This window comes from Eublepharis macularius, chromosome 1 (assembly GCF_028583425.1).
Source record: "Eublepharis macularius isolate TG4126 chromosome 1, MPM_Emac_v1.0, whole genome shotgun sequence".
In the NCBI taxonomy this organism is placed as follows: Eukaryota; Metazoa; Chordata; class Lepidosauria; order Squamata; family Eublepharidae; genus Eublepharis; species Eublepharis macularius.
In genome coordinates, this window is record NC_072790.1 from 107,233,151 (window position 1) to 107,257,617 (window position 24,467).

Consider the following 24,467-nt stretch of genomic DNA (forward strand, 5'->3'; position numbering starts at 1 on the left):
ATCTTGTGTCTGCAATAAACTCAGGAGATAACCTTAGACAAGCCTGTTTCCCATCTGCAATATGGGGATCATAACAGCAGTACATCTTAGAAGCTGCTGTAAGATAAACACTTTAAACACTGACAGTATTATATAAACACTAAGTATTATAATTAAACCCCATCAGTTTCAGTTGCAGATATACCAATGGGCTTTAAAATGATTAATTTTGTCTGGCTTGTGTCCTTTGTTATGAAATATTTACTCCACCAAGTATCATCAGCTAACAAAATCTTCATGTATAATGTATCTAATTTTGCAGACGCGCGCGCACACACAATCAGTGTGTGCAATGAGATGGACCATAAGAGAGTCTTACAGAATAGTAAAGAAAATATTAGCACTATTTGAGTATGTACCTGCAAGGCTTGCTTTCATTTTTAGTACTGTTTTGTTGTATTTGGTAGATTCTAATAAAATGTTTTATTAATATCATTATTTTATTTACATTATTTATAATGCCTTTCTCACTGAGGGCCAAACTACAAGTGACGTCTTACACAGGTTGGACACTAGTCAGCTTCCCTCAAGTTTTGATGGGAAATGTAGGCATCCTGGTCTTGCAGCTGTAATGGAGAGCCAAGCTGTAAAACCAGGGCGCCTACATTTCCCATCAAAACTTGAGGGAAGCTGACAAGTGTCCAACCTGTGTAAGGCATCACTTGTAGTTTGGCTCTGAGACTCAAGGCAGATTACACAATGTGCATCAATTTGATCGATGGCTGAAACATTTAATAAACAATACAATAGGGTAAGGATTGCACGAAAAATAAGCAGAACTCTGATACAGCGCTGAAAACAGCGCTGAAACAAAACATACGGAAATTGACATGACATATTACAAGATGCAGAAACTACCCAGTAGGAGCATACTTACAACAATAGACAGTACACAGTAATATAGATTACAGTCCCTTATCATTTTTCAACAGATTTCTCCAAATCATTTCCTTATAGCACAGTTCTATTAACGGTGTAAAAAAGCCCTCCTGAATAATTCAGTTTTGCACAATGGGCAGAAAGCCAGGAGAGTGGTAGCTTTCTTAACCTCTTCAGGCAGGCCATTCCATAAGGTGGAGCCCACCACAGGGGTTCAGTTGACCCTTGCACACTCAGTTTAAGAGCTTAGGGGTTATTCTGGATCCAGCATTGTTGTTTAATTGATGCAGCTACAAAAAATGGATTCTCCCAACTCAGTTTAATCTGGCAGATGACCCTCTACCTCAACACAGCCAATCTGGCTACCTGGACCCACGTCGTGGTAACATCAAGACTAGACTACTGTAATACACTCTACATAGGTCTCCCCTTGAAGGCAACTTGAAGACTCCAGTTGATGCAGAATGCTGCAGCTCGATTATTATCAGGAGCTAGGTGATGCAGGCATATTACAATCACTCTATTGGCCTCCCATCAGTTACTAGGTTCAATTCAAAGTCCTTCATGGTTTGCATTTTCTGTGAACAGTTCTAAAAATTTAATTCAGAATCAATACAACATCTCTTCATAATCTATTAATACTTGTTTTAATTTATTCATTTCAATAATACATAGAAATTCAGGTGAGGGGGCACTGGTAAAATCAACATTGTTTTGTCTGTAACGGAAGGGGAGACCCAGTAGAAGAAGCAAAGTTAGTCTTCCAAGATTAGTGTCCGAGGGCGTGTCACAGCCTGACAATTAGTCTTGCCCTATGCGAGAAAGAAGTTCTGCCTTTACTCATCACTATTTACAATGTCTGATTTATCAAAAGGATTATTCAGATTACAGTTTCTTACTGTCAAACCTGTACATGATTTAGCACTTTTAGGTAGCAACTGAAGGTAAACAAAATGTAACATTATGGAAATCTTTACCAGAAAACATAAGCAGGATCTTTAAGTAATTCATGGACAGGTTTAGTAGCCAAGTATAAGCAACGTTATGGTGCCTGGCTAGAAAAACGGTTTATTTTCAGATGATCCAATTTAGAGGATGTCATCTTGTGAAAGCTGTATGCTCAAACCCCTCATTATTGGTTTGGCAGTATGAATGTTTAGAATGAATGCATTTTTATGGAGAGGTATACAAAATAAACAATTCCTGCCTCCTTAACGTAACTAAAATGTGAAATGAGACGCTCATTTACTTGATCTACGTGCTCTGCACTCTAATGTTCTTCATGTCCCTTAGAAGTACTGGTCTGTAGGTTAAAGCCAAGCTTTCCATGTATCTGAGGTAATCACTCACTTGAAATCCATGAATTGCTTCTTCCTGTACATTGCACAAAGAAAATGATTATTAGATTAGGAAAAGTTTCACAGCATCAAGCTAGTATTTTTTAGCTTTTCTCAAAGGTACTCATTTCATTTTGTCCCCTACTGGCACCTAGTCTGGCAAGTTACACTGCACATTGCAACAAAAATGCGAAACTTACACGTGCATTTCTAGACAACTTTTTTCCAATTCCACATTTGCAAACAGAAATTGTGCATTTCACAATTAATTTGTTTATCCAGTCTATTAATATACATCACTGGGAAACTTAAAATGAGTATAAAGTAAATGTCAATTTGACAAAGGAAGCTGAAAAAAACAGGTTTTACTTACCATAACTGTTGTTCATCTAGGTCTTCCGTGCAGGCACACATGGGACTGCGCACGCGCAGGCCTGCCGATACCGGAGATTTTAATAGCTAAAAACCACCAGGGGGCGCTCCCGCCTCCCAGCGCGCATGCGCAGCCGCCTTCCCGCCGAAACGGCTCTTAAGAGGCGGAGCGCCCCCCACATACCCTCAGTTCCTCTTTCGCCGCCCCCTGCAAGGTAAGTACCAAGAGAGTTAGCGGGGAAGGAGGGAGGGCATGTGTGCCTGCACGGAAGACCTAGATGAACAACAGTTATGGTAAGTAAAACCTGTTTTTCATCTACGGTCTTCCTGTGCAGTCCCACATGGGAAGATTCCAAAGCTAAATACCTGGGTGGAGGTGACGCCAAGGCATCACTCAAAGATGGAGTGCAGAACAGCTGTGCCCACCGCTGTCTCCTTTCTATCTAGGATGTCCAGCGCATAATGCTTCACAAAAGTATCCGCCGAGGCCCACGTCGCCGCTCTGCAGATGTCCTGGAGTGGAACACCCCTGAAGAGAGCCGCTGACGACGCCTGGGATCTGGTGGAGTGGGCATGCACTTCCAAAGGACAAGGTAAGTTAGCAGCAGAATAACAAGTCAGTATAGCCTGGACCACCCATCTAGAGATAGTCTGAGACGAGGCCCGGTTACCCTTATTCTGTCCAGCAAAACAAACAAATAAATTAGAGTCAATCCTAAACGGTTTCACCCTATCCAAATAAAATAAAATGGCCCTGCGAACATCCAAAGAATGAAGGGCCGTCTCTGCCTCAGAAGCCGGAGTTGGAAAGAAAACTGGTAGAACCAATTCTTGAGACAAATGAAAACGAGATACCACTTTAGGCAAAAATTCGACCTTTGTACGAAGAACGACCTTCTCAGGGTGGAATTTCAAATAAGGGGGCTCGCAGGATAACGCCGCTAGCTCCCCAACCCTCCTGGCTGAAGTAGCCGCAACCAAAAAGGCCACTTTCATGGACAAAAAACAGAGTGGACAGGAAGCCAAGGGTTCAAAAGGCTTAGACATCAAATGAGTCAGAACCAGGGGCAATGAACACTGAGGGACCAAAGCCCGCACAGGGGGAAACAAATTATTCAGCCCCTGTAAAAATAATTTAGCAGAATAGTGGGAAAAAACAGATTTTCTATCCACTGGAGGGTGAAAAGCAGAGATGGCTGCCAGATAAACCTTGACTGAGGAGTTGGCCAAACCCTCCTGTTTCACCTCCCACAAAAAGTCCAAAATATCAGAAAGGGTGGACTCAAAAGGATCCAAACCCCTGCGACTACACCACACAGAAAATTTGTCCCACTTAAGGGCATAAGACTGCCTGGTAGACAAACGTCTAGCATTTAAGAGAACATTAGTCACAGCCTCGGAGAAGGCAACCCCGGCCTGATCAACTACGCTGTGAGTTTGAGTCTCCTGATGTCGTGGTGAAGAACCCCCCCCCCCGCAGGTCAGGAGATCGGGAACCACCGGGAGACGGATTGATTGAGTCTGCAGACTCAGAAGGGAGTGAAACCAGGGTTGCCTCGGCCAATACGGGGTCACCAGGATGACGGATGCCCTGTCCCTCTGGATCTTGCTGAGGACCCGTGCCAGAAGCGGGAACGGAGGAAAGGCATAACACAGGGGACCTGACCAACTTAATTGAAACGCGTCCCCACTTGATTCTGGGCCTACTCCTCCTCTGGAACAATAAGCTAGGATCGTGCGATTTTCCACTGTCGCAAAGAGGTCCAACTCTGGAGTCCCCCATTCCGAGAAGATAGGGGCGAGATACTTGTCCTGGAGGGACCACTCGTAGTTTTCCCTGTGGAGTCTGCTCAGGTGGTCCGCCATGGAATTCTGTACCCCCGGGATGTGAACTGCATGCAGCCACACAGCATGATCTATGCCCACTTCCAGAGTCTCATCGCCTCTGTGCAGAGAGCCACAGAGGCCGTGCCACCTTGCTTGTTGATGTAAAACATTGCCGTCGTGTTGTCTGTCAGGACTTGAACGGACTTGTTCCGCACGACATCTGAAAAGGAGATCAATGCATATAAAATTGCCTGTAACTCAAGAATATTAATATGTTCCTCACGTTCAGACTCAGACCATAACTCATGGGCATAAAAGCCAGCACAGTGAGCCCCCCAACTGAAAAGGGAAGCATCTGAAGTAACTGACAGATGAGTTTGTTGAAAACCAAACTCCATCCCTTTAAATAAATTAGCATCATCCAGCCACCACTCCAGGGAGGACATCCCCCCCCCCAGGGACGGAAAGTCTCCTATTTTGAGAATCACGGGCCGGTGAGAACACTGAATTGAACCACAATTGGAAGGGTCGCATAAATAACCTGGCCAGTGGAACCACTGCTGTAGTAGAAGCCATGCAACCCAAAAGGGTCTGGATAAAGCGAACAGATTGGAAACGACACCTCTGAAGGGTTGAAATAAGCCTCTTAATTTTTGAAGCACGCTCTGTAGATAAGAAGCCTGCATCCCTAACACCATCCAAAATTACTCCAATAAATTGGATGGAGCGCACAGGGGTCAACTTGGATTTCTTCTGATTAACAAAAAGACCCAGGCGTAAACATAAATTTAAAGTGAGATACACCTGATTGGACACAGATTCAGCAGAATCACCAACCAAGAGCCAGTCATCCAGATAAGGAAAGATTTGGCAGCCCTGGAGGCGTAAATGAGCCACCACCACTGCCACACACTTAGTGAACACTCTAGGTGCAGTGGCCAATCCAAAGGGCAAAACATTGTATTGAAAAACACGTTGACCATAGACAAAATGTAAAAACTTTCTGTGCTCAGGGAAAATTGAAATATGAAAATACGCATCCTTCAGATCCAGGACTGCAAACCACGACTGTCGGGGCAACAAAGTCAAAACCATTTGTAAAGTAACCATTTTGAATTTACGAACTCGTATAAATTTATTCAATCCCCTGAGATCCAGGATAGGCCGAAGCCCACCATCCTTCTTCTCCACTAGAAACAGGTTGGAATAGAACCCCAAACCAGCTGAAGCAACCGGAACCTCCTCTATAGCCCCTTTCTGCAAGAGGGCTGAGAGCTCCCCCAGGATCTCTGAACGAGGGGGGTCAGAAGAAAACACAGGGAGACGTAGGTAAGGTAAACCAAGAAATTCAACTTTATAACCAAACTGGATAATAGACAAAACCCAAACATCGGAACAAACTGAACACCATGCATCCAAGAAAGCATTAAGCCTGTCCCCAAAAGTGGGGTCAGGTCCCTGTGATTGTCAGAATTGCTTATGCAATTGGTCCTGGTCCTTGGCCTGATGCTGTTGGGAACTAGGCTTGGGACGTTGGCCCTGCCTCCGTCTGGGAAAGGCAAATTGTGGGCTCTGGTAGTTCCTGCGCGGCTGGTAAGCATACCCTTGATAGGGCTGATAGCGGTGTTGTCTGCCACGCTGGAAAGAACGATAGTATGGGCGAGAAGACTGCTGCGACGGCTGGTGTAGAACCCCATACGAGCGGGCTGTCAGACGGTCGGTCCTCTTCTTAGAGAGGAACTCGTCAGTTTTCTCTGAGAACAGGGTGGTGCCCTCGAACGGCAGGTCCTCAACCCTGTTCCTCGTCTCCACTGGGAGGGCGGTCGTGTGAAGCCAGGCGTACCTGCGCAGTACCACCGAGGAGAGGAGCGATCTAGATGCGGTGTCAGCCATACTTCGCCCAACATTGATCTGGTGTCTGGATAGGCGGACAGCCTCCTCCTGAATGACCTGAAGCAAGGTGCGCTGGTCTTCGGGAATCTTAGGAAGAAAAGACGCCACCTTCTTCCATAAAAACAGTTGATAGGCCGCCATCATCGCGGCATAATTCGCCACTTTGATGCCAAACGTAGCTGAAGTATACAACTTCCTGCCCAAGGCATCGATCTTTCTACTATCCTTGTCAGTCGGAGCCGACAGAGAGCCCTGGCGAGGCCGAGCTTGCATCTCCTCAGTGACAAGAGAGGATGGAGGAGGGTGAACGGCCAGGAACGGATGAGCATCATCTTTGGTCCTGTAGAAGCTCTCCACCTTCCGGTTAGTGGCGGTAGCAGACGCAGGTTGAGACTGCAGTTTCTTCCAAAGATCAGCAAACCCCTCTATAAGGGGAAAGGCAATCTAGGGAGTAGATCCCAAATAGATATGTTGCAATATCTTATCAGTAAATTTAGATTCAGTGGAAGTCACTTCAAGGTCCAAGGCTTTCGCCATTCTTTGGAGCAACTCGTTATAGGCCCGAAAATCATCAATGGGCGAAGCCTTATCAGATGGCCCAATTTCCCTTTCAGGTGACTCCGACAAAGGAGAAACACTGTAGCGGGCCTGGGGCCGCGGAGAGACCCGATCCGACGGGAGGCGGGACGGGTCATATCCGACATCGGAACCGACTCGAAATGAGGGAGACAACGAAGCACCTCTATAATGTTGGTCAGAGTAGTATGAACTCTCCCTACTAAAGTAACGAGGAACAGGTTCATCTCGACGTCGACTCTCCCTGGATCGGCTCCGGTAGGACCGCGGCGGGCTCCGACAGCTAGAGCGACGGGTAGACCGACTCTGTCGACTCCAAACCGACCGAACCGAGCCTGATTCGTAGGAGACCGATCGGGCCCGACCCGAAGGTGTAAGAGGCTTCTCGAGGAGTATGACGTCGTCCTCCTGAGCCTCCCGGTCCGGAGGAGTCTTGGACTGCGGACGATCACTCGCTTCTGCCTGCTGCTCCACTTGGACAGGAGTGGAGTCGATTGGAACCGACGGGGGAGAGGTGAGTAAACCCTCCAACACTGCCTTATCATGCTTACTGGAATGCTTATGCTTTTTCTTCTTCTTTTCAGGAACGGTCTTCGACCTTGCAGAGGGATCCGAAGTCGTCGGAACCGTAGAGGTTGTATGAGTTGGAGGAGTCGACCTCGGAACCGACGGGGTCGAACTTCTATGGGCTCCATGGGCAGGTGAAGCCTGGACAGCCGACGAGATCGAAGGAGGCCGACTTGCCAAATGTCTCGGAACTGAAGCGGTCGGTTCCGACAAACTCCGACCCGAAGGGATCCTCTCGGGCCTCGACTCCGAGCGACTCGGAGACGGTTGTGAACGAGGAGTCTTGGAACCCGACGCCACAGGAGGACGAGAGGACGCAGATGGAGCAGACGAAGACTTCGGTGGAAGGTCCTCGACCGACATCGCACGCTGCCAGAGGAAGGCATGCAAACGAACCGTCCGTTCCGCCCTGGCCTTGGAGGTAAACGCGCGGCAATGCTTGCACGCCTGAGTGTTGTGTGTTTCTCCAAGGCAATATAAGCAAATGGAATGACCATCCGACCTTGTCATCTTACGATTGCAGGTCTCGCAACGCTTAAACAAGGCCTTCTCAGACATCGCGAACGAAGAAAGCTGTAAACCTCAACGATCGGCGGCGAAAGAGAAACTGGGGGTATGTGGGGGGCGCTCCGCCTCTTAAGAGCCGTTTCGGTGGGAAGGCAGCCGCGCATGCGCGCTGGGAGGCGGGAGCGCCCCCTGGTGGTTTTTAGCTATTAAAATCTCCGGTATCGGCAGGCCTGCGCGTGCGCAGTCCCATGTGTGCCTGCACAGGAAGACCGTAGATGAACTGCCCTTTCCCAATCCCAACAATGTTTCATAGTATCTCTTGCATGTTATGAAATATTTTGGACAAATTCTTCGTCTTAAGAAAAGACTAGTATTTGCTGTTTTGGCCAATCATTATTTAAATATATTTAAATTTGGTAATTGTGCATTACACATAATGAACAAGTTTTAACTGTCTTGTTGTGTCAGGGTTAAAAAAACGAAACAAAACCCTACAGGTTTCTATTTTTACACTGCTAGTGCAGTGCATACTTGATATATATATATTTGTCCAAATATAAATGTTTCCTTTAGTCACCATGGATAGTAGTCACAGACACACCTATCCCCCATGAATCTGTCTAATCCCTTTTTAAAGCCATCAATGTCTGTGGCCATAACTGCATCCTCTGGTAGCACATTCTACATTTTAAACACTCATTTGTCCATCCTGTATCCATTACTCATCAGCTTCATAGGATGGCCTGGAGATCTAGTATTCTGGGAGAAGAAAAAATTATTTCCGTCCACTCTCTATCACATGCATAATTTCATAAACTTCTATTGTGTTCACTCTTAGTTGTCTCTTTTTCAAATAGAAAAGTCCCAGACTCTTCAGCCTGTTCTCATAGGAAAAATGTGGTAAATCCTTAATCATCTGGTTGCCCTCTTCTGGACTTTTCCCAGCTTTGTAATGTTCTTTTTGAGATACGGTGACCAGAACTGCACACAGCTTTCCAAAGAAGGCTGCACCATAGATGCATACAAGGGCATTATAACATTGGCTGTCTTCTTTTCAGTCCCCTACCTATTTCAGTGCTTTGGCACACTGGGTTGACATTTTCATTGAGCTATCCACTATAGGCCCAAGGAATCTTTTCCTCTCATTCCAGATCGTCAGCCCCAACAGCAGCGATCCACTGCTTACTTCCCTCCACTGAGAGAACTTATTCCTACTCTCTGCTTCCTTTCATTTAACCAAATATTAACCCATAAAAGCACCTGTCCTCTTATCACTTGACTGCCAAAGCTTTCTTGGGAGCCTTTAGTGAGGTACCTTGTCAAAAGTCTTTTGAAAGTCCAAGTATATAATGTCTATCAGGTCAATGTTACCTATATGTTTGTTTGCTTTTTCAAAAAGCTCCAAAAGATTGATGAGGCAGGACTTCCCTTTGTAGAAGCCAAGCTGATTTTACCTCAGCAGACCTTTTCCCTCTGTGTGCCTAATAATTCTATCTTCGATTAAAGTTTCTACTAATTTGCTTGGAATAGACTTTAGGGTAACTGGCCTGTAATTTCCTGGTTCTCCTCTGAAGTCTTTTTTAAAAAATCAGTGTAACATTTGCCACTCTCCTGTCGACTAGTACAGTGGTTGGTTAGTAAATCAACAATTTCACATCTCCAGAGGAGTTAGCCATGTTAGTCTATAGCTGCAAAATAGTAAATAGTTCAATAGCACCTTTAAGACTAACCAACTTTATTGTAGCATAAGCTTTTGAGAACTACTGCTCTCTTTGTCAGATGCAACTGATGAAGAGAGCGGTAGTTCTCAAAAGCTTATGCTACAATAAAGTTGGTTAGTCTTAAAGGGGCAACTGGACTCTTTACAATTTCACATCTGAGTTCTTTAAGCACTCTTGTGTATGCCATCAGGACTTTGAGGCTTACTGTTTTTTAATTTCCCCAATAGGTCAAGAACTTCATTTCTCATCGACCACTTCGACACGTCTTCTCCCCATCCTGCAAAATAGCACAAAACTTATGGAATGATGTGCCTTCATGGTGCGATTTCCCGACATGACTTTGCTTCGTGGCACGATGTCAGAAAATGCGCCACGAAGCAAAGTTATGATGGAAAATCATGCCATGAAGGTGTGTCATTCCATAAATTTCCCCAATAGGTCAAGAACTTCATTTCTCATCGACCACTTCTACACGTCTTCTCCCCATCCTGAAAAATAGCACAAAACTTATGGAACGATGCGCCTTCATGGCGCGATTTCCCGACATGACTTTGCTTCATGGCACGATGTCAGAAAATGTGCCACGAAGCAAAGTTATGATGGAAAATCATGCCATGAAGGTGTGTCATTCCATAAATTTTGTGCTATTTTTCAGGAGAGGGAGACGTGTGGAAATGGCCATGATCTTAATTTGACTCAGTGGAGTGTTATGGATTATATTTCTAGTCTCTGCCAATTCAATTCTGGTTATTAAATAAGATATTTGGACACAGGAGATCAATTAAAACCTCACTCTTTCCTCAAAAACATTTATTTTTCTCCTTTGTATAATACAGTTAATCCTACTATTCCATTTAAATTTGTTCAGTGCAATTTTAATGAGTTTTATCATTTTTGACCTATTATTTGGCCTGTGCATCTAAAGAACCATTTAATTTTGATGGCCTGTCATTAGATGTTAACATGAATTTTTTTAGGAAGAAGCATAGCTCTGGTCTGTTGTCACCTACTATATAATGAGGATTACAGGTTTGTCATGCTTTTTTAAAATTAATGTCAAAGATTTTAAATTAATGGTATACTGTGGTACTCGCATTATACAAGATGGCTTTTATGAACAGACAGCGATTAATAGCATGCTTCAACAATTTGCTTGGTATTTCTTGTTTTAAAATATTAACCAGGCTAGTATTTTATATTAATAAAATTCATCTTTGATTCTAAAGTTATGTATGTTATACTGATCTTATCAAGTTTAAAACTCAGTTTGGAATTTCAGTTTGCACATTCTTCTACAGGTAAAGGACAGATAATGAATCTTACAATAAAAAAACAGCTTTCAGAAAACAAGAAAGGTGGGAATTAGGGAAAATAGTCGGACTACCTGTCGTGCTTCCTCATTTACCAAAAGTTCAGTTTTGAATCAGAAATCTCCCAGTGTAACAATAGTCCCAAAAATGATTTTCTGTCATGATTTCCTTTCTTGAGCTAGTGTAGCTGAGTAACAAAAAGCCTAAACTCTGGCTCAAAAAGACTACCCCCAATACTTTGAATCTTGTGTCAATTCATTAAATGGACTTAGGTTAGCCATTCACTCTCTGCCTGAGGACTGCATTTGTAGAATGGTAATATTGATCTGCCTTACTGGATTATTATGATGACAAAAAATGCACGTTAAGCAGCTTGAACATGCTAAGGCATTATATAAGTTCAGGGGCCTCTGGAAACACAGGGACATGTAGTGTGGAAGTCTAATAGCAAGGGGGAGGAAGCAGAAATTTCTTTCCCTTCTGCAAGTTCTTGTTCTGTTGGGGAAGAGTTCATGAAGAAGAAGGGTGGGTTATTCATTTAAGTTTCCCCTCAAGCTGCATCCCACCCTATTGTCCCAAACCCCGGTAATGGTTTTTCAGGAGGCTGGCAGGAGGGGTGGCCCAAGAGACAAAGAGAGGTCTACTCCCAGAACTCATTTTGTTCACAATTGAATCCAACCTTGTGGATTTTATAAACTGAACTAATCTCTGAGTGATAAGAAAAAGCAGTTATCACTTCTGCATGGTAACATAAAACTAAAACACTTTGATTTTAAAACATAAGATACAGATATAAGGTCCATTGAGTCCAACATTCTGTTTCCAGTAGTGGCCAACCAGATGCCTTTTGAGAATAGAAGCATGCTATCTTGTCTAATGTCCATCAAGGTTTGCTACTCCGCAATAACCAAATTACCAGTACAGGCTTTAGGGTCTATCTTGAGTTCCCAGCAGAATGAAGTTAGTAAGAATCAACTTTATATTACTGGTGTAATTTTTTTCTCTAGAGGATAAAATAATTTCCTTTGCCATTTGGGAAGAAAACAGCTGCTAATAAGAAAATCAAGCTAACAATAAACATCATACATTTAAAAATGGTTTACTGCTGGTCTCTCCATAACACTGATTTCAACACTTAGCTTTATTCTATTACTGAAAATGAAAGACAGAATTTAAAAAAAATTACTTTAAGAAAAACCTGGAGATCCTGATTCTGTGTATGCTGAAGGATTTCTTGCTGTAGATGTTTGAACACAGAAATACACATATATATCTGATAGTCAGGGCCAAGGAAAATGCAAATAGCAATGTAATGGCAGATCTCACTCCAGTCCATATAATTCCAGAAGCATTGCATTAGCCACTGTTGGCAGATCTAAGAAAAAAATTGAAAATACAACTAATTACTGAAGCCTCTATTATCTTTTATAACATAAATGACTTTTGAGAGACTGTTCAGAGATTCCTTTTATTATCAGTCAACAAGAAAGGGTAGAACAGTATCAGCTTATACAAGACTCATTTAGTGAAAGTACTGATTTTAAGCGTTATTTAGAAAGCTCATGTTTAATTCACTCTGAGTTACTTTATTTCCCTCACAGTTACATACCACAGGTCTCCCCTCTACTATACATACATGTGCTTTTCTGATGGTTAGTGCTTGGTTGTCACCACTTTGTCTGTACATTGTGACTGCAGAGTTTTGGTTGCCAAGTATTTTATTTGGAGTGTAGCCCTGATGTGATGGTAGATGGAGAAAGAAGGAGAGCTGAAAACGAGAGCTCTGAGATAAAGGTTCCCTGGACTGAATTCTGTCCTATTACCCCACACTCTGGCTTCTATTTTCCTTCTGGTTAAACCCCAGCCACCACAATATCAATAGAGCCAGTTGGGTGTTGTGGTGAAGAGCGGCAGGACTCTAATCTGGAAAGCCAGGTTTGATTTCCCACTCCTCCACTTGAAGCCAGCTGGGTGACCTTGCGTCAATCACAGCTTTCAAAGTTTTCTCAGCCCCACCTACCTCACAGGGTGATTGTTGTGAGGATTAGAGATGGGCACAAACCAAAATACGAACTAAAGTTTGTCACGAACTGGGCCAGTTCATGCTTCATGAACCAGTGGTTCATAGAAGCGCATTTTCCACCAACTTCCATGAACTGGTCTGCTAGTTCGTTTTGTGTTAAACCCCAATACCCCTTTCCATTCTGCTGCTAAGTGGCAGGGAAAGGAGCATTTCCACTCCCGGATCTCAGCAGCTCAGAAAGGGGTATTTAAACCCCATGAACTGGTTCGTGAACTGGGGAAAGTTCGTGAAAGTTCATGGCTCCTGAAATGGGATGAACCACGAACCGCATGGTTTATTTCCCCACCAGTTCATGCCCACCTCTAGTGAGGATAATAATAACACACTTTGTAAAGTGGTATGGGTAGGTATTAAGTTGTCCTGAAGAGTGGTATATAAATTGAATATTATTATTTTAAAGAGACAAGCTTTTATAACTGGATGGCAGTATGCAGCACTGTATTCTGTAACAGGCTTTATTTGTGATCCTAATAATGTAGTACTTGATAGTGAGGTGATTAGAAACTTGTTTCCCACAGCTATTTTAATGGAACAGACTGCACACAGTTGGAAGAGAACAACAAGCAGAGATTTATTTACAGGAAATAAGTTGTAGAAACATTTCTAGATTTTGTGTGGAATAAATAGAAAGAACAAAGGTACAACTGGGCACTCCCCAGAGGTTGTTTTTTTCCCCACTGGGAGTTAACTGATTGAGCCTCAGTCTAAGTTAAAAACACAAATACTAGGCAGTGAAATTATTGTCTTTTCCCCAGAAAGTGCTCTTCAGCAGTTAAGGCTTATTTGTATCTTTTATACAGCTGACAGGCTTCTATTCAAGTACTAGGCCATTCTTTTACACTTTCAGAGAACATGGCTTTAGAAACAGTACCAGAAAACTTAGATTTTGGATGGACCCTCCACAGGGTGCTTGTTTGCTTCCTTAAAACAACCCTTCCCCCCTAAAATCCTAACTTTAAGTCCAAAAGAAAAGGCCTAACTCAGCGTACGCTGTTATCCATGCCCAAAATTTCCCGGTCCAAAGGAAAATGTGTATCACTTCTCCTTATTTAAACTGAGGTGACTCTTTCTCCCTCCCATCCAGTGCAGCTCCCAACGGTTCTGATTGGCTGGCTAGTCTCTGGGGCTTGCTTGTGGGCAGAATCTATTCTTTATTAGATATTTAAGTCAAAAATAAAGATAAACTCCAATTCTGAAAATTGTAAAATGTTGAATTATACTTCTCACACAAAAAGGATGTAAATGATCACCAAGTGAGTAGATCCCACTTCACCATTCAAATAAAATAGTTCTAGCAAAGGCACACTAGTATAAATGATGGGTTTCCAGTGTGTAAAACTGGGCTTCCAGTGCGTAAAATATCCGCCAATTGTGTGGTATAGTGACAATGCATTAATGTATGTGGACTAGGGGATGTTTGCTAATCTCCACTTTCATCTGCAGTCCCCTGTATTGATCCTATAAAAGCAGAAGCTGCTTTTCATGAAGTGCAAGGGGCTGTAGAAAGAAGGGATAGTTGGGCAAGACCCTTGTTATGAACAGAGTTGTTTATAGGAATCTGGGAACAACCCATATTTAGCCGATTAGATTGCTAAACTATTATACACACTTAATCTTAATCTTAGCCATAAGGCCAAGAAGCAAAACTAATCTTGCTATTCCCACTTAAAAGTTAACAAATCAGAGTGTAACAGCTACCATGTAAGATATGCAGCCCAGTTCTATGCATGTTTACTCAGAAGCAAGCCCCACTGTGTTCATAAGCACGTCTGATAGCTAATGTATATGTAATCACAAGAAACACAATGAGATCATGATAGCCAGACCTTTCCAACTCCCTCCCCCAAGGTATTCCAGTAGTCCCTATAATTTTTTTTCTGTCATGTCTCCCCTACATATTTGACAAGTAATATTATTAGTTTCTCATGGGACAGACACAAAGGGTTGCTCTTGGAGATCAACTGTCTCGAGAATGGTGATTATCTTGCAGGGTTCCGCAGGGGGCAGCCTTATCTTCCATGTTATTCAACCTCTATGTAAAGCCTTTAGAACTCATTCTCAGCTATGGAGGTGGATGTCACCAATATGCAGATGACATGCATCTCACTATCCAGGTCCCCACAGGATGCAGTAGAAATCTTGGATTGCTGCCTGACAGCTGTAGCAAAATGGCGAAAAACGAACAAATTGAAAATGAACCCAGACAAGACGGAAGTGATGCTTGTTGGGAAGGCAGGTATCTTGAAGGACATTGTACTCTCCACTTTCGACAGAGTTCGTCTGACCCTTGCAGATGTGGTTAAGAGCCTTGGGATTATATTGGATCCAGTGCTACTACTACTAGAACAACAAGTTAAGGCAGCTGCAAAAAAAACACTTTTTACAACCGGATTCGGTTTTGTTTTCCCGGCCATGTCGGACGCTCCTCTCCGCAGGTCCGGGAGGAAGCGCCCGAGCAGCCTGACCGGGTGGCTGACCTGCGAGGGTTAACCCCCAGGACTCCCAGTGAGGGGGTCAGGGTCCGGAGCGCTGCAGGAAGAGCCCCCTGAAGTTGATGCAGGGGGTAAATTGCCCGTCTGCTCCTACGGAGGCCGGCAGACTTGCGCAGCACATCGCGTGCTGCCAGGCCATGGAGAACGGCAACAAGCAGATTTAAGGTGAAAACCTGTAAGAAGCGAATCCCTTCTGTCATTCCAAGCGTATGCGAAGGATTGGTGGGAGTTGAAGCTAAGAAGGTTCGGATATCTTCCCCTTCATTGAGTTTTGGAACTTAGTTGGCGGACTCCCCCCCCCCAAGATGGCGATGAAAAAGCAGAGCCTGCTGTGGGCAAATCTGTTTCGGCTGCTTTGCAGGTGAGAGTCTCTTGAAGAGGTGGTTAAACGGTCAGTCGTTGAAGCTATGAAGCCCTTTGTTGATAAGCTAAATGAAATCAGTCAAAGGGTTGGCTCAGTTGAGAATGAAGTAAAAACCATTAAAGACGTAGCATCTGGGGCAGAGCAGTCTGCTCGGGAAAACAGTGCTCATGAAAGCAACAAACAAAGAAGTAAAGCTTTCAGAGAATCAATTGATAGGGTTACAAGTGGATTGTGCTCAGACGGTATTGCATCTTCATAATGTGAAGGAGGAGGAAAGTGAAAACTTAAAGGATTTGGTGTCGGAACTTTTGGCGTCATCCGCAAAGGCAACTAAAGAAGAGTTAAAAAGCGATATTCTGGAAGTCCGCCGGACATCTTCAAAATATGCAACGAAGCGGGATTCGGTTTCGTTTTCCCAGCCATGTCGGACGCTCCTCCCCGCAGGTCCGGGAGGAAACGTCCGAGCAGCCTGACCGGGCGGTTGACCCATGAGGGTTAACCCCCAGGACTCCCAGTGAGGGAGACGGGGTCCGGAGCGCGGCGGGAAGAACTCCCTGAAAGCAATGCAGGGGGTAAATTGCCCGTTTGCTCCAACGGAGGCCGGCAGACTTGCGCAGCACCTTGCGTGCTGCCGGGCTATGGAGAACGGCAATAAGCAGATTTAAGGTGAAAACCTGTAAGTAAGCGAATCCCTTCTGACTTCTAAGCGTATGCAAAGGATTGGTGGGAGTTGACGCTAAGAAGGAGCGGATTTCTTCCCCTTCACGGAGTTTCGGAACTTAGTTGGCGCCCCCCCCCCCTAAGATGGCGATGAGAAAGCAGAGCCCAGCAATAAGTAAATCGGTGATGGCGACGTTACAGGGGAAGGGGGAAACCTTGGAAGAGATGGTGAGGAGAGCAGTCTTTGATGCTGTGCAGCCCTTTGTAGCGAAACTAAATGAAATGGGGCAAAAGGTTGATTCAGTGGAAAGCGAAGTGAAAAACACTAAAGAAACAGCGACCGGAGCAGAGCAGTCTGCGCACGAGAACGCAGTACTCATGAAAGCAGCAAGTAAGGGAGTGAAGCTTTTGGAGAATCAAATAATAGGATTGCAAGTGGACCGTGCCCAAACGGTACTGCGTCTTCAGAATGTAAAAGAGGAGCAAAGTGAAAATTTGAAAGATCTGGTGTCTGGACTTTTGGCGCCATTTGCAAAGACAACTAAAGAAGAGTTAAAAAGCGATATTTTGGAAGTCCGGCGGACATCTTCAAAGTATGTAATGAAGCGTCAGCTGCCTCGCGAGATTATTATTGACTTTTCATCTAAGAAGACTCGGGAGACCATTTTATATAATTCGTATAATGTGGACTTGGATTATTTGGGCAACAAGGTTAAAATATTGAAGGATGTTCCATTTTTGGCTTGTAAAAGAAGATTCAAGTATAAAGGACTTGCGGCTTTCTTGAGGAAATGTGATGTAAAATATAAATGGTTGTTTCCAGAAGGCGTCTGGTTTAGATATAAGGATCAAACTTACAAGATTACATCAGAAGCGCAGCTGACAGACTTTTTGCTCAACCATCAGGAGTTTCAGCAGGAAGAAAGTTCAAAATCTGAAGGGGAAAGTGGGGGGGAGGAGAGAGCGGGCGCAGCTGCTCCAGCCGCACAGAGAGAACTGAGACCGAGACGCGGGGGGGGGGGGGGGGGAGAAAGCCTGATCCTGAATATAGTTTGTATTGTATAAAATCTACCAATCTGATAGCATATTAGAAAGTTAACTTTTAAGAAAAATTACAGCATGAAGGGAATACAAGACATGTAGTGTAGCGTTTGTTGTTTATGTGTTGCCCTCCCCCTTTTCCCAGTCCCCCTCCCCTTTTTCCCCCTCTCTTCCCTTTTATATTTTTGTAGTCTTTTATGTTAGATATTAAAAATAAAAAAAAAATTCAAAAAAAAATGCAACGAAACGCCAGCTGCCTCGCGAGATTATTATCGATTTTTCATCTAAGAAGACTCGGGACACCATCTTATATAATTCGTACAATGTGGACTTGGACTTTCTGGGTAACAAGGTTAAGATATTGAAGGATGTTCCATTTTTAGCTCGGAAAAGAAGATTCAAATATAAAAGGTTTGCAGCTCTTCTGAGGAAGCGTGAAATAAAATACAAATGGTTATTTCCGGAAGGTATCTGGTTCAGTTATAAAGACCAAGCCTACAAGATAACATCGGAAGTACAGCTGAGGGACTTTGTGTTTAATCATCAAGAGTTCCAGCAAGGAGAGGATTTAGAATCTGAAGGGGGGAATGGGGAGGAGGGAGTGAGTGCAGCTACTGTAGCTATTCAGAGAGAGCTGCGACTGAGACGCAGGGGGGGGGGGAGAAGACCTGATCCTGACTGTAGTTCATATTTTATAAGATCTACCAATCTAATAGCATATTAGAAAGTTTAACTTTAAATAATTGTATTATGAAGGGAATGCAATACTTGTAGATGTAGTGTGTGTTTTTATATGTTGTTTCTTCCCTTTCCCCCTGTTCTCTTTTTTGTAGTTTTTGAGGTTAGTAATTAAAAATAAAAAAAAATTATAAAAAAAACAAAACACTTTTTACAACCTCACAGTAGCCTGGAAGATGGGTTCTTACCTCGACATGGCCAACCTGGCCACCTGGATCCATGCTATGGTAACATCAAGACTTGACTATTGTAATGCACTATACATAGATCTCCCATCCAAATTAACTAGGAGACTCCAATTGGTGCAAAACGCTGCAGCACGACTGCTATCAGGAGCAAGCAGGAGCATGAACATCACCCCCATTCTACAGTCACTCCATTAGCTACCGTGTTCAGTTCAAGGTATTGGTTATCACATACAAAGCTCTTCACAGCCTTGGCCCGGCATACCTATGGGACTGCTTCTCTCCCTATGTTCCTCCATGGTAGCTTTGCTCACCTGCACATGGGTGAAATCAACAGCAGCCCATACATGGGCTTTCTCTGTGGTGGCCCCTACCCTGTGGAATGGCTTGCCTGAGGAGGTCAGGAGAGCCCCCACTCTCCAAGCTTTCTGCAAACGATGCAAAACCAAATTATTCAAAAAGGCTTTTGTACTGTAGGGAGGGGCTCTCAGATGCTTCGTTAATGAGTTTAGGACCACAGACTTCACCACTATGTTGCCTTACATACTACCTGCCCTCTTAAATACATGCTCCTATGAGCTACTTGTGCTTCATGTGGTCTAATGTCAGCCCTAGAATTTCTTACATTCTGTTTCAGCATTTCTTCAACTCTGGATTCTTACTAAAGCTATGTCTTTGTAAAACTGTGTTTATTTAGCCTATGGCATTGTTTATGGAAATGTCCTTGAAATTGACTGTACTAGTCTCACACTGTGTAATCCGTCTTGAGTCTCAGTGAGAAAGGTGGACTATAAATGACATAAATAAAATAAATAATGAAGACAATGGTAATTTCCAAAGGCTCACTCATTTTGGGAGTTCCCTGTTAAAGCTTTGCTACCAGCAAGTATAATAATTTAACTGCTCGTTGCTGTATATTGAAAGAAATGAAATAATTCTCTCGTCTTTTTGACAAGTAAGCCTCCATTCTGGATCCTCTATAATATGCAACTCTGGAATAGCTATATTATAAAGTCAGTAATTTAAACAGCAACAGCAATACAAACTGCTCATTGTGCTGTAGCATAGTGGTTAAGTGTTTGTAGCACTGTGCTGTAGCATAGTGGTTAAGTGGCTGGGCTCTGAGTCCGCATTCTGCTGGTTTGACTCCTATTACTGCCATGAACTCTGCAGATGACCTTGGGTAAACCAGTCCTCTCAACTCCTGTTCCCCAGCTGTATTGTGGGGATAATAATAACACTGACTTTGTTAACGGTGCTGAGTGTGGCACTAATCTGGCTAGAAGTGCAGTATATAAGCACATGGTTGTTATTGTTATTATTATTGCTTGCTGCAACCAACTGAAACATTCCTTATATTTCTTATATTGTTTTAGTATCTTTTAAACACTTGAATTTTATAAAGTTTTTTGTTTTACAAAAAAGAAAAAAATAGGCACACACACAAACATAATAAATTAGAATGGAAACCATCATAAAAGGAATGTTACAAAGAAGGAATCACCTGTGATGGAGTGAAGCCAGACATATGGAAAGCAGAAAAGACAAGGGGCAACTCAGCCTTTAGCAACATCTCAATGTAGTGTGCACTGCAAAAATAGACTGGATGAATGCCAGATGCAGCTGTGTCAACAGGCAGATGAATCTGACCAATGAAGCAACAAAATCCAATATTAAACCACCTTTGAAAGAATATGGTGTATTTTTAGTCTAAATTCAAACGCAGATCAACAACATAACAATAGCACGTACATAATCAACTAGAGGCAAATTAATGAGCGCTGGGTTAGATCCACAGTTTGGTTTGTGTGAGTAGGAAGCAGATCAATGGATTCCTCCTCTCCAGCTACATTGCCTCCCCACAACCAAATCCGATACCATTCCTAAAGGTGACCCTCAGGAGTGGCTTTTCAGGAGGCAACAGAGGGACCTATAGATGGAGTGAGAAAATTCTTGTTCTGTGAACAGAATTCAATTTGCATGCCTCAGGATCCCCCACAGTATTTGGTGCCAACCTTACTTGTTCAGGAAAAACACAGCAGAGAAAGAAGTTAAGAAAAACAGGACATTAAGTAAAGTAGAAAGTTAAGTAGACAAAGCGCCAGGAGCCTAAGCTCAAGGAGGCAAAAAAGGGGTTACAATTAAACACCTTATACCTTCTAAGGATTAACAAATTTATGTATTATTCATTAAATTTACACAGAAAAGTCAAGTCCAATATCAATATCCTACAAAGTCCCATTCACAAATTATTTCTGTTTGTTCTCTTGTTTTAAAGGTTGCCTTTTACGGAGCATACAAAACACCAGTCTACTTGGATTTTTCTATGATGTATTAACAGAGATGTAATGATGGTTGTTGTGAGTTTTCCGGGCTGTATTGCCGTGGTCTTGGCATTGTAGTTCCTGACATTTCGCCAGCAGCTGTGGCTGGCATCTTCAGAGGTGTAGCACCAAAAGACAGAGATGCCAGCCACAGCTGCTGGCGAAATGTCAGGAACTACAATGCCAAGACCACGGCAATACAGCCTGGAAAACCCACAACAACCATCGTTCTCCGGCCGTGAAAGCCTTCGACAATACATAGAGATGTAATGAATTTCAACTTGATATATGTTTTTCTATAAACTGTTTTACCTAAACTTTTGTAACTATTTATAAATGATGTTTATAGACTGTCATTTTAATAATTTTTAATAATTATAAAATGAATGTATGACTATAATGAACTTAGTTCATTACTTATTATTATCTTTATATGAATTATGGTTCTGTGGTAACCTATGGATTTGTTTTACTATAAAATCTGATACTAGGGGATACCCCTTTAAAAATGATTACAGGTTAATGAGCATGATGTTATATACTCAGCAGCGGCGCCAGGGTTTTCAGTGCCCAAAGCCGGCCGGTGGGCCGGGCTCCCCACGCTCCAGCCTGTGTGATGATGTCACGTGTGACATCATCACGGGAGCATGCGTGCCGCCGGCCCGATTGCTGCAGCAGGCGGCTGGGATGGCGCATGGGTGACCTCCGAGCTCTCCCGCTCAGTTGCCCTGCATCACCGCAGACGCCTGCCTGCGGCTGCTGCGCCTGGCTGGGGGCATGTGCTGGCGGTGGCGGCGGCGCAGGGCGGGAGGGCTAGGAGGCTGCATCTCCGTGGCGCGCACTCCTGCCCCCCGCACCTCCTCCAGCACCCCTCCGGCACCCTGCACCCTGATGCCACCTCTTACCTGGCCTCAACGGGCACGCCGGCCCTGTATGTACTATGTAACAACCTAAAGTGCCTCACCCCACCGATATTGACTATACTGGAGATGGAAGTTTGAATATTGTTTATTGAAAGGAATTGTAAGTCCATGTCTTTACTTTATTATGTTGTATAGGAATGCCTTGGAGTAAATATACTGTTGTTAATTATAGAAATATTGGCTGGAAGAAGACTGTTCTCGAAATGAGCCGAAAGAGATGGGGCTGGCAAAGCACGTAGCCAACTTCTTGGGAATGCCGCCTCTGTTCTACCCTACAGGAGAAGAACAAGTGGCTTCGTTAGACTGTATGCCAAAGGACTTTGTATGCTCTGTAAAAAGCAACCTTTAAAACAAGAGAACAAACAGAAATAATTTGTGAATGGGACTTTGTACGATATTGATATTGGACTTGACTTTTCTGTGTAAGTTGACTGAATAACACAAATTTGTTAATCCTTAGAAGGTATAAGGTGTTTATTTGTAACCCCTTTTTTGCCTCCTTGAGCTTAGGCTCCTGGTGCTTTGTCTGGTTAACAGAAGGTTTTCCCTTACATTTTGGCTCCGCGAAAGTTAAGTAGAAACAGGACATTTCTACTTATATGCCCTCTGCACAGAAGAAACACTGATGTACTCACTTAGCTCCTGTATACACAAGTTATATATTCACATCAATGGTGGAAATATACTCTTATTGTCAGGGATGGACTGAGACATATTTCTTCCCTAATTGGCTGCTCTGCACAGTCCAGGATGCATCTTTGCCTTGTTGCAGAAGGTGCTGGAGATGCTCATACAGGGTGCATCATCATTATACAAATCAAGAACTATACCTCAGCATCCTTGTGAAAGTGCAAGGGAATATAGTGGTCATCTTTTAACTGGTATTTCTAGTGTCCATAATAGCATTTCAGCACCAACTGATGGTTTAAATTGCTTATGCAGCTATGGATGAAACAGTTTCTGAGATTGCAGTGGATGAGGAAGCCTGCCCTTGCCTGGAAGTCCTTGAGCACACTGGCACATACTAAAATAACTAATATGATCTGGTTTGTTAACTACAGATGGTTTCTCTACCCAAAGTGCTCTTTTCTCAGATAATCCTTCTAAATTAATTTGTAAAGTTGTTGCCTGGCTGTGGGAAAAAAAATTCAGAGGTCTTCTCTTGACAAAAAACCTTTGGTTTTGATGCTATCACATTTCCCCCAACACTGAAACAGTAATATACTGTTCCTGAGAAAATGCTGTGGTTTCCCCAGCAATTTCAATCTAAAGTGTTATTTGGAACGTAACTGCACAGGTATCCATGACATCACTGATGACTGATAGCTTCACATCATGCTAACACAATTTTTTACACTTTTTGCTGAAAGTCATTTAAAATTGTAATGTAAGGATTTTCTTGATGACTCCTATGCTTTTCCGTCACAATCCTGTGTGCTCAGCTACAACTAATTTTTACAAAATGAAAAAAGAGAGCTTAGTTTATTTCCTGAAATTTCCTCATAGTTTTATGAATCTGTGTGAAAACAATAAAAGGAAAATAAATTGTATTTATTCATTAATTATAATGTTTATAGCCTGCTTTTCCTACCAATGATTTATCCTGTGGTTCAAGGTGCCTTACAATTAAAACCATTCATAGTAAATGCCTCTCCTCCCAAGAAAGTGCTTGAAGCTCAAACCTCAATAAAAGCCCTTATCACATCTTCTAAAAACTTTTAAGGATAGTGCCCTTCTCACCTGCTCAGGGAGTCTGTTTCACAAGGAGGGAACCACTATTAAAGAGGAACAGCCTATGATAGATGCCATATGGGCAATTTTAAGCTATCAGAACCAGACGTTGACGGCCAGATGAAAGTACACATGGAGGACACATGGAAAGAGAAGGTCCTTCAAATATGTGATCCATATCCAGCAACCCGAACTAAACTCAAACAAACTCGTAGCCAATGGGTTTAAGAATAAGTAAAGTGTTTCCACAGGCTAGCCCATGATACTAACTGGCCTGTATTCTGAATCTGCCATAGTCTTCAGGTTGCCTTCAAAGGCTGCTCCACATAGAGCATCTTGCCGTAGTCCAACCATAAGGTTTCAGAAGTATAGATTAGCATGGTCAGGTCAGCTGAATCTCAGAAGGGAAGAGCAGGTGACCCAGATGCAACTGATAGAAAGCACTCTTGGCCACCACAGCAACCACTTTTTCAAATAGCAAGGCTGAGTTCATGAGCATCCCCAAACTCTTAACCTGCTCTACATACACTAACTCCAAGACAAGTTAACACCTCCAAAAGCATCAGCCTTCCCGATCTGCGTCACCCTTGCCTTTCTTGATACAGCTTCAGCTTGCTATGCCTTAGCCACTTGACGAAAGTCTCTAAAACTTGGTTCAGAACCAAGACAGATGCATTTCATTAAGTAATGAAATACAGAACATCAATATTCTCAAATGGATGAAATCCGGCCCCAAAGCTCTAGATAATCTCATTCAGAGACATCATGTGTGTGCAGTCAGACAAAAACAAAGGTACTCTTTCAATGCCAACTACATATTCCAACCAGAAGGATATCAATGGAGTGGTCAACTGTGTCAAATGATAGCTTTAAATGGAGATCATCCACTAGTGCAAAG

The 24,467-nt window shown here is 43.2% G+C and overlaps 1 protein-coding gene across 1 annotated transcript in view; it reads right to left on the reverse strand.

Annotated features, from left to right (window-relative positions):
- Window positions 1-1,615: 1,615 nt before the first annotated feature.
- Window positions 1,616-24,467, reverse strand: part of TBC1D32 (TBC1 domain family member 32) — a 184,032-nt gene continuing 161,180 nt past the window's right edge. The window contains 3 exon segments of the mRNA XM_054976881.1: window positions 1,616-2,292; window positions 12,215-12,403; window positions 20,096-20,236. Coding sequence (XP_054832856.1) covers window positions 2,173-2,292; window positions 12,215-12,403; window positions 20,096-20,236 — 450 coding nt within the window. The 3' untranslated portion in view covers window positions 1,616-2,172.